At 45.5% G+C, this 16,191-nt stretch overlaps 1 protein-coding gene and 1 non-coding gene across 2 annotated transcripts; both read right to left on the bottom strand.

Annotated features, from left to right (window-relative positions):
* Window positions 1-930: 930 nt before the first annotated feature.
* LOC140309047 (protein FAM240B) lies at window positions 931-15,405 on the bottom strand. The gene is made up of 3 exons (XM_072386882.1): window positions 15,348-15,405; window positions 11,794-11,915; window positions 931-1,067 (listed from the first exon to the last, which is right to left on the bottom strand). Exons 2-3 carry the CDS (start codon window positions 11,913-11,915, stop codon window positions 956-958), a joined length of 234 nt encoding a protein of 77 aa, XP_072242983.1. The 5' UTR covers window positions 15,348-15,405; the 3' UTR covers window positions 931-955.
* trnaw-cca (transfer RNA tryptophan (anticodon CCA)) lies at window positions 5,293-5,364 on the bottom strand. The gene has a single exon. It is a non-coding gene; the product is annotated as a tRNA-Trp (tRNA).
* Window positions 15,406-16,191: the final 786 nt, after the last annotated feature.

Raw genomic sequence — 16,191 nt, 5'->3', positions numbered from 1 at the left:
TGGTTTTCCATGGTCTGCTTGAACAATGCTGGGACGTCCCAGGAAAAGATGTGGCCTTGAAGGCAGCATATGTTGCTGTAAAATCTCAGGGAGCTTTTCTGCATTAATGCTGCCGTCACAGAAGTGGAAATGAGCTTTGCCCCCTGATCCAACCCCATACCATCACAGAGCCTGGCTGCAGGGACTGGCTGCTGACAGCAGGCTGGATGCTGCTTTTGCTCTTTGCTCCATTTCTTCCAGCAAAGATGTGGAATACTGATGGGTCTGACCACAGCACACGTTTCCACCGTGTGACGGTCCATCCCAGACGCCTCCGAGCCCAGAGAAGTGGACGAGGTTAACATCAGGCTTCTTTCCTGCACAGTAAAGCTTGTGAATGGAACTCTGTATTGTGGTGCTGGACAAAGGTTTCCACAGTAATCCCTTGTCCAGGTGCTTCTATCAGCTGCTGATGAATGACGGTTCTTGATGCAGCGTCTGAGGGGTCAGAGGTCACGGGGTCCAGCTTAGGCTCGCTCCCTCGTCCTTTACACTGAAACTCCTCCAGATTCCCTGAATGCTTTAATGATATTCTGCTCTGTAGAGGCAGAACTATGCAGATCCCTTCCAGTCTTTCTCTGAGGAACATTGTTTTAAACACTTTCAGACGTCTCTTCTTCATGAGCCACAGCTGCAGTTCCACATCTTAACCAGCAGGTGTCCCTGTTCAGACTATCGAGCCGTTTTAGCACCCCTGGTCCCCCTCACTCATCACGCCTTCATCTCAGCTGCAGATGGAGGTATCGTCTCATTGATAGAGTCTGAACAGGATGTGAAATGTTCGGTTTGTTTAACATTCATGTGCAGAAATTCACCAAATAAAACAGAGCAGTTAAAAACGGTTTTATTTCATGACATAACACGGTGCTTCTCTGACCAACATTCCTCTTTAAACAGCAGTGAAAGGCTTCTCTGCTCATGTTCGCTCGGCTGACTTCTCGGCCTTCGCCTTCCTGATGTAGCTGTCGTTGAGGTTCTTCAGGTTCTTGTTTCGTTTCTCCAGACGGACCAGCCACTCCTCCCTCAGCCTGAAAACACACAGAAGGTTCAGTTCACATGTTCTGCAGCAGCTCTGCAGCCCCGTGAGAACGAAGCCGTCACAGTGAAACCGGACAGAGACGTGTCCTCACATGTCTGAGAGGTGTGGACGTCAGAAGTTAACTCACAGGACGTTCTGCTGGTAAATCTGGGTCTAAATCCCTTTGGTCTGCTTTGTCTAAAGGAGATAATGAAGCATTGGCGCTTATTTCCTTAATATTTAGAGAATTCAGCCGGTTCTGAGGCTGTTGGATCAGACATGAGCAAACTGCAGGGTCAGTGCATGTGTCAGCAGCAGCAGTGAGGTCACAGCCAGGCTTCTGCGGGCAGATCTGGTGTCCTGGTGACAGCTGTTATCATCAGCCCTTCACTTTATTTCACCATCGATCAAAGACGCAGCAGCTGTGTCTAATTTAAATTCTGCACAAACACACGTCTGTGCTATTTATTGTGCTCCGATCATTTAATTTACGGGCGTTACAAGTGTTGCTGCCTTGTTGTTTTACAGCTCTGCCAATCACTCAGCACCACCACTCCACTTTGAAAGGGTAAAGTATCCCTTTTCTAGGATGGATCAAGTCATCTCGGCCTTCAGTAGGGTGTTTAAGACTGGATGAGCACTACAACCCGATCCCTGGAAGAAAAGAAACACATCACCCTTTTAAAACCAAGTGGATGCCAAGTGGATGCATTTTAACAGCTCTAAATATACAGCCAGACCTAACAGATACCAGCATTTGATCTTCTATGAGTTCTGCCCAAACATGCATAAAGAGGGATCGATTTAAAGGAACTTAAATCATAGATTAACAATTTTAAAACCTCTGAACTGAAAATAAACTGCAGCGACTGCAGTGTTTCTGAATGGACGGGAGCTTCCTGAAGAGTCTTTAACTGACTTCTTCTTCTTTACTCTTTAACTGACTTCTTCTTCTTTACTCTTTAACTGACTTCTTCTTCTTTAACTCTTTAACTGACTTCTTCTTTACTCTTTAACTGACTTCTTCTTCTTTAACTCTTTAACTGACTTCTTCTTCTTTACTCTTTAACTGACTTCTTCTTTATTCTTTAACTGACTTCTTCTTCTTTAACTCTTTAACTGACTTCTTCTTCTTTACTCTTTAACTGACTTCTTCTTTATTCTTTAACTGACTTCTTCTTCTTTATTCTTTAACTGACTTCTTCTTCTTTAATTCTTTAACTGACTTCTTCTTCTTTATTCTTTAACTGACTTCTTCTTCTTTAATTCTTTAACTGACTTCTTCTTCTTCTTTACTCTTTAACTGACTTCTTCTTCTTCTTTAACTCTTTAACTGACTTCTTCTTCTTTATTCTTTAACTGACTTCTTCTTCTTAAACTCTTTAACTGACTTCTTCTTCTTTACTCTTTAACTGACTTCTTCTTCTTTAATTCTTTAACTGACTTCTTCTTCTTTAATTCTTTAACTGACTTCTTCTTCTTTAACTCTTTAACTGACTTCTTCTTCTTTATTCTTTAACTGACTTCTTCTTCTTAAACTCTTTAACTGACTTCTTCTTCTTTAATTCTTTAACTGACTTCTTCTTCTTTAATTCTTTAACTGACTTCTTCTTCTTTAATTCTTTAACTGACTTCTTCTTCTTTAATTCTTTAACTGACTTCTTCTTCTTTAATTCTTTAACTGACTTCTTCTTCTTTAATTCTTTAACTGACTTCTTCTATCAGCTGAAGAGGAAAATTTTCTCTGACTTCTACCTTTTTGCTCTGTGAAAGTCAGACCGAGCACAGAAGCTGCAGAACATTTACCTCCTGCAGCTAATGATGGCAAAGAAACCATGGAGGAGGAAATATTAGACGTGATGTCGCTGTCTCAGCCGCTGTCAGATTAGTGCAAAGCAGAACAGGTCAGAAGGTGACTGTGATGAGGATGTTCCCCCGGAGGAGAGCAGGAGGAGAGCAGGAGGATGTTCCCCCGGAGGAGAGCAGGAGGAGAGCAGGAGGATGTTCCCCCGGAGGAGAGCAGGAGGAGAGCAGGAGGACGTTCCCCCGGAGGAGAGCAGGAGGAGAGCAGGAGGACGTTCCCCCGGAGGAGAGCAGGAGGAGAGCAGGAGGAAGTTCCCCCGGAGGAGAGCAGGAGGAGAGCAGGAGGATGTTCCCCCGAAGGAGAGCAGGAGGAGAGCAGGAGGACGTTCCCCCGGAGGAGAGCAGGAGGAGAGCAGGAGGACGTTCCCCCGGAGGAGAGCAGGAGGAGAGCAGGAGGAAGTTCCCCCGGAGGAGAGCAGGAGGAGAGCAGGAGGATGTTCCCCCGAAGGAGAGCAGGAGGAGAGCAGGAGGACGTTCCCCCGGAGGAGAACAGGAGGAGAGCAGGAGGATGTTCCCCCGGAGGAGAGCAGGAGGATGTTCCCCCGGAGGAGAGCAGGAGGAGGGCAGGAGGAGAGCAGGAGGAGAACAGGAGGAGAGCAGGAGGATGTTCCCCCGAAGGAGAGCAGGAGGAGAGCAGGAGGATGTTCCCCCGGAGGAGAACAGGAGGAGAGCAGGAGGATGTTCCCCCGAAGGAGAGCAGGAGGATGTTCCCCCGGAGGAGAGCAGGAGGAGAGCAGGAGGATGTTCCCCCGAAGGAGAGCAGGAGGAGAGCAGGAGGATGTTCCCCCGGAGGAGAGCAGGAGGATGTTCCCCCGGAGGAGAGCAGGAGGAGAACAGGAGGAGAGCAGGAGGATGTTCCCCCGAAGGAGAGCAGGAGGAGAGCAGGAGGACGTTCCCCCGGAGGAGAGCAGGAGGAGAGCAGGAGGACGTTCCCCCGGAGGAGAGCAGGAGGAGAGCAGGAGGAAGTTCCCCCGGAGGAGAGCAGGAGGAGAGCAGGAGGATGTTCCCCCGAAGGAGAGCAGGAGGAGAGCAGGAGGACGTTCCCCCGGAGGAGAACAGGAGGAGAGCAGGAGGATGTTCCCCCGGAGGAGAGCAGGAGGATGTTCCCCCGGAGGAGAGCAGGAGGAGGGCAGGAGGAGAGCAGGAGGAGAACAGGAGGAGAGCAGGAGGATGTTCCCCCGAAGGAGAGCAGGAGGAGAGCAGGAGGATGTTCCCCCGGAGGAGAACAGGAGGAGAGCAGGAGGATGTTCCCCCGAAGGAGAGCAGGAGGATGTTCCCCCGGAGGAGAGCAGGAGGAGAGCAGGAGGATGTTCCCCCGAAGGAGAGCAGGAGGAGAGCAGGAGGATGTTCCCCCGGAGGAGAGCAGGAGGATGTTCCCCCGGAGGAGAGCAGGAGGAGGGCAGGAGGAGAGCAGGAGGAGAACAGGAGGAGAGCAGGAGGATGTTCCCCCGAAGGAGAGCAGGAGGAGAGCAGGAGGATGTTCCCCCGGAGGAGAACAGGAGGAGAGCAGGAGGATGTTCCCCCGAAGGAGAGCAGGAGGATGTTCCCCCGGAGGAGAGCAGGAGGAGGGCAGGAGGAGAGCAGGAGGAGAGCAGGAGGAGAACAGGAGGATGCTCCGCCGTCCTGCAGCATCATTCATTTGCCTGAGAAGTGTTCAGGACCTGCTTGTTGAAATGATAAAACTAGTTTCTGTTCCAACACACCAACCAGAGGTTGAACAGACTTTAGTTAACTGGTTTCTCCAACAGCAGCTGCTCCCACAGCCAAGATCTCAGTTATGAAAGGATTCCAGTGAATTACCTGCTGTCTTCTTCTGAATAAAATTCACACTCATGGAGGGTAGAAACCAGGAGGATTAATCACTATCTGCTGAACATCTCTCTGTATTCTTACTCCTGTAACTGACCACTGCTCCTGGTTGTGTGCAGCCTTTCTTTATCACAGCCTAAACCACCACCTGCTGCACACTTATTCCCTCCAAACAAAGTGTCTGATGCACATTCTCCAGTAATAAAAGAGGTTCCCTGCCGGTTCACTTTGTAAGTTAATGGAAACACAGCCTGACTCTGCACCAGCTGAGGAGCTTCCAGGGTAAACAAGGTGATGAAGTAATCACTGACAGCTGCACAAGACGATAGGTTTACTGTGACTTCGGACTGCGTTACAGTCGGAGCTAAGTCCAGTAATCCACACCAACATAGTATTTAGTAGAGAAAGTATTGTGTCATAAACACAATGCTGGGATCGTGCACTTTCCCCTTTCATAGGAGAGGATCAAGGCTGGAACCACATGACAGGCAGCGATCTCACCACCACTTAATTAAACACTAAATTCTCTACCTTAAGAGGTAGATAAAAAGACATAAACACAATGACCCTGACGTGATTTGAACACGCAACCTTCTGATCTGGAGTCAGACGCGCTACCGTTGCGCCACAGAGTCAGATGACATCATCACCAGCCTGGAGGAACCACATTGTTCTGATGCGCTTCACTTCTTTATTTATTTCCAGTCAAACAGGAAACAGCTGCAGAGATTCACTGAAACATGTTCAAACATGGATATAAATCCAAAATCCCTTTAAAGTATTATAAGAAAGTCTGGCTGCTTGGAAGAAGCTGGATTAAGAATCATGAACATCGGTGTAGATTTTAAATTAGTTCATTTTTATCACATTAGTGCATGGAGTAATAAACATATAATGAAGCTATAAAAAACTTATTATTTGCAACTCGTGTAAATCTAAAAACTGTTTGATTTAGGGCTGAGAGTCAGACTTATGATGTTAATGAGTCCTCACAAAGACAGAGGTACAAATGAGTGTTTAACTGTCAGCAAGTCAAAGAAAGTCCACATGCACAGGCGTGCATGTTTGTTTCTGTGTAACCCAACCCTCCCTGTCAGCTGTCCTCACTGTCCCTTCGTCACCTTCCTGTCGGGTTTTCTGGATTATTACATTTGTTCCTTCAGCTGCCGATAATCCTCCTGACCTCAGCAGAGACAAACACTCAGATAAACAGACAGACATGTAGACCTCACAGACTGCCATAACACGGGCGTCTAATTTTCTTCAACCAATTAATCATTTCAGACTGTGGAGTCTGCATGAATGGCAGTAATTAGTTGGTCCTGCAGCCGTAAATCATTGTGACCACGATCTGGTCCTCAAGCAGCCGAAAGAAGCCTCCAGAGAAAGTGTTAAATCAATGTTCCTCAGAGAAAGACTGGAAGGGATCTGCATATTTCTGCCTCTACAGAGCAGAATATCATTAAAGCATTCAGGGAATCTGGAGGAGTTTCAGTGTAAAGGACGAGGGAGCAAGCCTAAGCTGGACCCCGTGACCTCTGACCCCTCAGACGCTGCATCAAGAACCGTCATTCATCAGCAGCTGATAGAAGCACATGGACAAGGGATTACTGTGGAAACCTTTGTCAAGCACCACAATACAGAGTTCCATTCACAAGCTTTACTGTGCAGGAAAGAAGCCTGATGTTAACCTCGTCCACTTCTCTGGGCTCGGAGGCGTCTGGGATGGACCGTCACACGGTGGAAACGTGTGCTGTGGTCAGACCCATCAGTATTCCACATCTTTGTTGGAAGAAATGGAGCAAAGAGCAAAAGCAGCATCCAGCCTGCTGTCAGCAGCCAGTCCCTGCAGCCAGGCTCTGTGATGGTATGGGGTTGGATCAGGGGGCAAAGCTCATTTCCACTTCTGTGACGGCAGCATTAATGCAGAAAAGCTCACTGAGATTTTACAGCAACATATGCTGCCTTCAAGGCCACATCTTTTCCTGGGACGTCCCAGCATTGTTCAAGCAGACCATGGAAAACCACATTCTGCCACATTCCAAACTGACTTGAGGCGGTTTGAGACCTTCAGGCCTGTCGCAGTGACAAAAATACTCACATTTCGATGTATAAACTGTGTACGTAGAGAAGGAATTTAAGATTATAAAAGGAAAAGGATCTTAAATAAGTTTGCATGACACTGCTGAACCATCTGTGGAAAAATCCCCCAAAAAGTCATAAAACTTCAGCTGCATCATGTAGCTAACAGAGAGGATTAAAAAAGGTTTATGACATATGCGTTATGGACCTATAAATTCTGTCTAATTATTGTACTTAATGTGTTTGCCCCCTGAATTAAGACGAAGAAGGATCCTGAACAATTTAGCTAACGTTCCAAAACTGCTACGAGCAAAGAAAAATATTACAAAATAATATCAAGAATCTGGACCCTGAGGTCAAAGCATGCAAGGTAACAGTGATCAATAACCAACCAAAGATCTGATGTCTGACAACACCATGCTGTGGCACTGCTAAGGAAAAAGTTAGGCCACAAGGCTCATCTAAAAAATAAATAATGAGGAATTAAGACAAATAGAAAAATAGAATAAACCTTTGTCTTTGATTCTAATTTGTATGGAAATATGTTATTGTATCATGTGATGTTATAAGAAACTCTGATGTCACACATTCATTAGACTGCAGCAGTTCAGCATTGAAGTATTGAAGGTGTCATCGGGTCCAGGTTGCTATGGTTACCGTTTTTACAGCAATATAAGTTTGGGAGCGATTCAGACTCGAAGCTGACGTATTCCACCGCCAGGAGAAAGGGGAAGAAGCACGTCTGAGAGCGCCAACATCGTCCGAAAGAATCCAATGAAGTTCTGGATGCTGAGGCAGGCACAAGCTGAATATCTGTATCAGAATAACGTCTAAATCCAGCCGTGTGTCCATGCTTTCTGCTGGCTTCCATCAGTCATCGCTGTGAGATTATCGCCTCGTCTCTCAGCAGCACATTTTTCCAGCCGGGTCACACAATTAGTGGTTCCTAAAGTCGGGGCTTGAGATGACGGCGGAGCAAGTTGGAGGTGTGCATGGTAATAGATAGTCAGGGGATTAGGAGATACACGGCATGGATAGGTTGGGGATTAGGGTACAGGGTAATGGAGAGCTGGGGGATTAGGTGTGATGGGTTCCAGAGGTGGTGTGAGGTTAAGGGGTGTTAGGATAGGAGAAGGCTGGAGTTAGGAGGGATAGGCCTAATAGCTGATGTAACACCGTGAGGTGAAGTTTTAATAAGCAGCTGTACTCTATGACAGAGGCCTGAAAATCCTTTTGTAACGCAACGAATATTTCCACAACACAGACTGAGACAGGAAGCTGTAGTCTGTCGACTCTCTCACACATGCAGCAGCTCATTTCAGTCCAATAAAACCTTTATTTACCACCCTGAACCCGTCTGAATGAGTCCAGATAAAACAAGACAAATTAGCTGAAGAGAGAGAACTCAGTGAGTTTCCTGTAGAAACAGGAGGTCAAAGGTTACACCTTTATGAGTACTAACATTGTCCTAATACTCATATAAGAGGCCAACATACCCCCCCCCCCCCCCCGCATTCTTCCAGCCACATTACTGACATTAACTACAGACAAATAGTTTTGTTTCAATTTTATTTGTCCACCAGTTTATTCTAATAAAGATGAAAACTGAAAATTCCTGCTTCGAGCATTAAGTGCAGCGATGCCATACTTCTGCTTTTCTGAACCAGAAACTGTGAAACAAACGTTAATTATAAGGTCCCTTACTACGACGAACTAAACCATGTGCGTGTAAGGTGCAGAAGTTTAAACAACAGCCCAAGTCTTCTCTGAAAAGCCTAATCGGCTCTGATTGGTCAGCTCCAGTGGCCTGATCAGGCTCCACCCACTGCTCTGCATCAGCTCTGCTACGATTTGGAATTAAAAAAAGCTTTTAATTATCAGCCGTTCTGATTTTCATTTCTAAAATATGTCACAACTTAAGTTGGCTCCGCCTCCTCTGCTAAGCCCCGCCCCCTCACATCCACCCTGCTGGACGGATGAAGCCAGCTTCTGGTGGAAATGTTCTGCTGTCAGCTGCACTGAGGAGCATGCATCTTCCATCCAGCAGCAGCCTCAGAGGATATAAGAGCCCAGTGGATAAACTATACCTGAGGCTAATGTTCCAGCAGAGTTAGCTAAAGACTGTGAATGTGCAGTAATTAACGGAACACATGCATCACTACGAGTTACGCTGTGCACATCTGTTGGTCCATCACTGTTGATGGGAAAGCATTGTTTGCTAGCATCTGCTGCTAACTTACAGCTACCTGATAACTTACAGCTAACTGTTAACTTACAGCTAACTGCTAACTTACAGCTAACTGCTAACTTACAGCTAACTGCTAATTTACAGCTACCTGCTAACTTACAGCTAACTGCTAACTTACAGCTAACTGCTAACTTACAGCTAACTGCTAATTTACAGCTACCTGCTAACTTACAGCTAACTGCTAACTTACAGCTAACTGCTAACTTACAGCTAACTGCTAAACTGTTTCCCTCTGGGATCAATGGAGGAACTATCTAACGACCTGCTGACCTCATTAAGAGGTGGAGTTGAGCTCTTACTAAGACTGACACCTTTACATTTTGGCACCACTGAACCAAAGTCGCTGTGGTTGCATCTGCTGCTAACTTACAGCTAACTACTAACTTACAGCTAACTGCTAACTTACAGCTACCTGATAACTTACAGCTACCTGATAACTTACAGCTAACTGGTAACTTACAGCTAACTGCTAATTTACAGCTACCTGCTAACTTACAGCTAACTGGTAACTTACAGCTAACTGCTAATTTACAGCTAACTGGTAACTTACAGCTAACTGCTAACTTACAGCTAACTGGTAACTTACAGCTAACTGCTAATTTACAGCTACCTGCTAACTTACAGCTAACTGCTAACTTACAGCTAACTGGTAACTTACAGCTAACTGCTAATTTACAGCTACCTGCTAACTTACAGCTAACTGCTTACTTACAGCTACCTGATAACTTACAGCTAACTGCTAACTTACAGCTAACTGCTTACTTACAGCTACCTGATAACTTACAGCTAACTGGTAACTTACAGCTAACTGCTAATTTACAGCTACCTGCTAACGTACAGCTAACTGCTTACTTACAGCTACCTGATAACTTACAGCTAATTGTTAACTTACAGCTACCTGATAACTTACAGCTAACTGCTAACTTACAGCTAACTGCTAACTTACAGCTACCTGCTAACTTATGGCTACATGCTAACTTACAGCCACCTGCTAACTTACAGCTAACTGCTAAACTGTTTCCCTCTGGGATCAATGGAGGAACTATCTAACGACCTGCTGACCTCATTAAGAGGTGGAGTTGAGCTCTTACTAAGACTGACACCTTTACATTTTGGCACCACTGAACCAAAGTCGCTGTGGTTGCATCTGCTGCTAACTTACAGCTAACTACTAACTTACAGCTAACTGCTAACTTACAGCTACCTGATAACTTACAGCTAACTGGTAACTTACAGCTAACTGCTAATTTACAGCTACCTGCTAACTTACAGCTAACTGGTAACTTACAGCTAACTACTAACTTACAGCTAACTGCTAACTTACAGCTACCTGATAACTTACAGCTAACTGGTAACTTACAGCTAACTGCTAATTTACAGCTACCTGCTAACTTACAGCTAACTGGTAACTTACAGCTAACTACTAACTTACAGCTAATTGTTAACTTACAGCTACCTGATAACTTACAGTTAACTGCTAACTTACAGCTAACTGCTAACTTACAGCTACCTGCTAACTTATGGCTACATGCTAACTTACAGCCACCTGCTAACTTACAGCTAACTGCTAAACTGTTTCCCTCTGGGATCTGAGGTGGAGTTGAGCTCTTACTAAGACTGACACCTTTACATTTTGGCACCACTGAACCAAAGTCGCTGTGGTTCATCCTGAGCGGGACAAGAATATCTCGATCAGAGTTCATAACAAAGCACCCAGACGTTGATATATTTCAGTAAGTAATTAAACATTTTTTACTGTCCTACGTTCTTTCTGCTACTTTGAATAAAAAGTTGCTCGGATGGTTGTCGGTGGTGGATTAATCATTCCTGGATTGTACTCTACGTTCTGTGTTTTCATGGCTGTTTCCTTGAAGATTTTCCATGAAAAGTCAGACTTGAAGACTACGGGCTGAACTTAATGAGGAGCGGTTCATTTATCCGCCATCTGTGACAGGATGGGGCGAGTTCGGGTTGCAGTCCCGCTGATGTTTCCGCTCATTAGCTTCGTTATTTCTGAGACCTTTAACAACTATACTGTCATAAAGAGTCGGGTGTGCGTGTCAGTCCTGGCACGTCCAGCAGCTTGCTGAGCGACGAGGTTGTTTGTAATGAGAGGGTCTGTTTTTAGATGTGTCTATTTGCCTCACATGTCTGCTCCGAATGAAAGCGCATTCATTTCATTCTCAGTGCGGTAACAGACTCCTGATTCAAAGACCGCGATGGATCAGCGAGTCCAGGAAGGAGACATTTTGCTCGCTCAGCCCGGACTGCAGCTGGCAGGACGAGCTGTCCAGAAATCAGGCGTTTATAGGAAGTTCAGACGGCCTGAAACAGCTGCTGGTTGGGGAAAGACGGGAAGCACAAATTAGGAAAGTATGTGGAGTTTTATTCAGTTGTTGCCTTAAAAAGTTACAGGTTCAAGCCTCGATTACTCGCCCAGACCCATCGAAATGATTGGGTTGAGTGTGAAGAAATGTCTGAATGTAAACAGGTGATCGATCAGGTGACTGTTGCACTTTGTTCTGACCCCAGATGTGAAAATGGGGCTTCGCTTTTTGCTCATGAAGGGAAGCAGACGTTAGGTTTAGGTAGATAAATGTCAGTATGGTACCAAGCAGAAGTCCTGGTCCTGATCAGTACTTTTCTGAAGGTCTTTCTGACTTTTCTTTGGACATTTTCTGCTGTTTCCCTCATTGTGTGGATGTGATGGGCTGAACTGTGGGATGTTACTGACTTTTTCAGGGAGCTCTTGTTCCTCCTCTGCTCTTCACTTTCAACATGTTGACACTCGGTGTTGATCCGCTCCTCCCAGAACGACTTAATCTGCAGTCGATCGTGGACCAGAGCCAGGTTCATCTGCAACAACACACCACAAATACCGTGAAAGACAGATTCTGCACTGAGATGCTGTGGGAGAAACTTTGTTTTCCACAGCGCGCTCAATGACATCTTCAGCCTCTAGAGGGCAGCAAAGAGATCGGTTACAGTCGGTGTTGCATAACATCCTGAAACTGTTGAAGGTTTCAGACACTTTCTCACATTATAACATATGAAATAATATAAAAATAACTCTTTAGCTCTGAGATATTTTACACTTTGCATCCATGAAATGCCCCAACAGCGAGAGAAAGTTTTAAACACACGTGATGGTCAGCAGGTGGCGCTACAGGCTGCAATACACGGTAAGTGTTACGAAGCCAGAAACGAGACTTGTCTGCAGAACCTGTGGGTTTGGGCCATGAACGCATCAGCCGTGTCTGGATATTAACTGAGCCCTCGTTTATTTTTATGTTTCTAGGTAGCTGCAGTGATTTATTTCACTTTTATTTTAACACACCTGCCATCACACTGCTGCCGTGTCTAAAATAAGATTTTTGGAATTTCTGTTTCAGTTTGAAAACTGAAACTTTTAGACACAACAGTTTCTTCTAGATATTGATCAGCCCTCATTTCTTTGCATATTTCCATGAAAACAGTTGCAGAGATTTATCTGAGAACCTTAATTCTTCAACACAGCCTGAACCCTCATAGAGACACTGACCCTGACGGGATTTGAAACCTTCTGATCTGGAGTCAGACGCGCTACCGTTGCACCACAGAGTCACATCAGTTCATCAGTCTAACCAGGAAGCAGCCGGATCAGCTTAATTTCTTTATCTATTTCTAGTAAAGCAGGAAGCAGCTGCAGAGATTCACTGAAACATGTTGAAACATGAACATAAACCCAGAATCTGAGGCAGAAACAGAGTTTTTATCAGTTCTCAGCAGCTTTAAAGTGAATCTCTGGTCTGAGCTCCTTTATTCTCCAACTCAGCCTGAACCCTCTGAGACAAGCTTTCTGTCATTTCTTTAAGGAGTCTTCAGGAATAGTTCTCCAGGCTTCTTGAAGGACATCCCAAAGCTCTTCTTTGGATGTGGGCTGCCTTTTGTTCCGTTCTCTGTCAGATGATCCCACACTGCTTCAATAATGTTGAGGTCCGGGCTCTGGGGAGGATTCATCCCTCCATAAGACCTGTTGCCACTGATTTTCAGTCCACTTCTTGTGTCATTTGGCACAGCTCAGCCTTTTCTCCCTGTTTCCCTTCCTTAAGAATGGCTTCTTGACAGCCACCCTTCCATGGAGACCATTTCTGATGAGGCTTGGGCCAACAGTAGATGGATCAGCTGAAGGTCCAGATGCATCTCTCAGGTCCTGTCAGGTCACAGCTGGATTTTTTCCTCTTTCTTAAGGACATCACTTTCAGATCCTGTTCATCTGCTGGAGATAGTTTTTTAGGCCTGACACTTCTTCTTTTGTCCTCCACTTGTCCAGTTTCCTCAAATGTTTTAAGGACACACTGCACACCATGCTGAGATATGCCAAGTTTTCAGCTAATAGCTCTTTGGGAATCACCTTGTTGCTGCAGAAATCCTATTTTCTGTCTGTCAAACTGTGTTTTCTTTGCTGTTTTTCATAGATGCAGCTAAAGAAATGGGAACAAATGATGTGTCTTTGTGACAAAGTGCCTAAAGATCCAGTTTAAAATGGCTTCTTTGCTCAGTTGTCTGTTCTGTGTCGACACAACACTGGTTCATCCCTTGAGTTAGGAGCCTTTTTTCTGCCTGAATGCTTCAAAGGTCAGAGTTCAGTGGCTGAACAAAGAAAAACACTGAAAATGTTCAAGAACAAGGACTGAAGATGAGGGGAAAAGCAGAAAATGTCCAAAGAAAACTTTGAAGAGCTTCAGAAAGCTGCAGAACTATTGATCAGGACACTTTAAAGCTTCAGAAAGCTGCAGAACTATTGATCAGGACACTTTAAAGGTTTCAGAAAGCTGCAGAACTATTGATCAGGACACTTTAAAGGTTTCAGAAAGCTGCAGAACTGTTGATCAGGACACTTTAAAGGTTTCAGAAAGCTGCAGAACTGTTGATCAGGACACTTTAAAGGTTACAGAAAGCTGCAGAACTATTGATCAGGACACTTTAAAGGTTTCAGAAAGCTGCAGAACTATTGATCAGGACACTTTAAAGGTTTCAGAAAGCTGCAGAACTGTTGATCAGGACACTTTAAAGGTTTCAGAAAGCTGCAGAACTGTTGATCAGGACACTTTAAAGGTTACAGAAAGCTGCAGAACTATTGATCAGGACACTTTAAAGGTTTCAGAAAGCTGCAGAACTATTGATCAGGACACTTTAAAGGTTTCACAAAGCTGCAGAACTGTTGATCAGGACACTTTAAAGGTTTCAGAAAGCTGCAGAACTGTTGATCAGGACACTTTAAAGGTTTCAGAAAGCTGCAGAACTATTGATCAGGACACTTTAAAGGTTTCAGAAAGCTGCAGAACTATTGATCAGGACACTTTAAAGGTTTCAGAAAGCTGCAGAACTGTTGATCAGGACACTTTAAAGGTTTCAGAAAGCTGCAGAACTGTTGATCAGGACACTTTAAAGGTTTCAGAAAGCTGCAGAACTATTGATCAGGACACTTTAAAGGTTTCAGAAAGCTGCAGAACTGTTGATCAGGACACTTTAAAGGTTTCAGAAAGCTGCAGAACTATTGATCAGGACACTTTAAAGGTTACAGAAAGCTGCAGAACTATTGATCAGGACACTTTAAAGGTTACAGAAAGCTGCAGAACTGTTGATCAGGACACTTTAAAGGTTTCCGGACAGTTATGAAGAAATGAGGCTCATCAGGACTGTTTATATATATTTTGCTGGTTTGTTTAGCTTAAAGAACAAATCATAATTAATAAAGTGACAGATGGGTTTATTATCCAAACCACCTGCTTGGAAAAATTTGAGGACTGTGAAAATGTTGTTTGTCATAAACTGATAAAATAGAATCTAAATTTAGAGACTTAAATCTGTGCGTCATGCAGTCAGTTCATCAGGAGCCTTTTGCTGCTGAAACTGTTGCGTTTCTATTATTAAAACCACTGCTGCCTCTTTATTTTCAACAGTGTTAAAAATAATTTCACTTGAATTAAACCACGATAACATGTTCTTCATCACCTTATTCACAGATTTATTCATTAATTCCACGCTAACAGACAGTGGAAAAGCTTTTAAAAGTTTCAACTGTTTGAATTGTTGAAGTTGTGTCGGTTATTTTAAAGTAAAGTCAGGATTTGTTGTGTTTAACGATGATTTTAACATTTAAACCTTTAAATCCGATTACTCAACACATCTCCTGCTCTGTGTAGAGAGTTTAAATCATCCGGACCTAAAGAACTTTGCTTCACAGTTACTAAAGATAAATAAAAGACTTTTTATGTTAAAAACATAGAAAGAGAAAAAGCAAACCTTCAGTCAGAGCCTCAGCTGGGCGTCCGTCAGCCTCACAGGATGGTGGGGGGGGGCACAGTGGTCCCCCTGACATACAGATATGAATCCTTCACGAGTGGGCAGGGCTTGAGAGACGAGGGGGGGGATTAACTGGACCTCAGGGAGGCAGGGCCTGAGAGACGAGGGGGGGGGATTAACTGGACCTCAGGGAGGCAGAGCCTGAGAGACGAGGGGGGGGGATTAACTGGACCTCAGGGAGGCAGAGCCTGAGAGAGGAGGGGGGGGGATTAACTGGACCTCAGGGAGGCAGGGCCTGAGAGACGAGGGGGGGGGATTAACTGGACCTCAGGGAGGCAGAGCCTGAGAGACGAGGGGGGGGGATTAACTGGACCTCAGGGAGGCAGAGCCTGAGAGACGGGGGGGGGGGATTAACTGGACCTCAGGGTGGCAGGGCCTGAGAGACGAGGGGGGGGGATTAACTGGACCTCAGGGAGGCAGGGCCTGAGAGACGAGGGGGGGGGATTAACTGGACCTCAGAGAGGCAGGGCCTGAGAGACGTTTGGGGGGGGGTTAACTGGACCTCAGGGAGGCAGAGCCTGAGAGACGAGGGGGGGGGGGGTTAACTGGACCTCAGGGAGGCAGAGCCTGAGAGAGGAGGGGGGGGGATTAACTGGACCTCAGGGAGGCAGGGCCTGAGAGACGAGGGGGGGGGATTAACTGGACCTCAGGGAGGCAGGGCCTGAGAGACGAGGGGGGGGGATTAACTGGACCTCAGGGAGGCAGAGCCTGAGAGAGGAGGAGGGGGGGGGGGTTAACTGGACCTCAGGGAGGCAGGGCCTGAGAGACGAGGGGGGGGGATTAA

Source organism: Leuresthes tenuis, unplaced genomic scaffold (genome assembly GCF_036924035.1).
Source record: "Leuresthes tenuis unplaced genomic scaffold, fLeuTen1.0.hap1 SCAF_6, whole genome shotgun sequence".
Taxonomy (NCBI): Eukaryota; Metazoa; Chordata; class Actinopteri; order Atheriniformes; family Atherinopsidae; genus Leuresthes; species Leuresthes tenuis.
The sequence above is the reverse complement of the archived record's forward strand: the minus strand, read 5'-3'. Positions and strand labels throughout refer to the sequence as shown.

What these genes read in the sequence shown, in the direction of transcription:
- LOC140309047 (XM_072386882.1), bottom strand. Translation starts at nt 11,915, where the DNA reads ATGAACCTGGCTCTGGTCCACGATCGACTGCAGATTAAGTCGTTCTGG. An exon ending in AACAAGAGCTCCCTGAAAAA is followed by an intron (nt 1,068 to 11,793) that starts GTCAGTAACATC and finishes GTGTGTTTTCAG; the next exon opens with GCTGAGGGAGGAGTGGCTGG.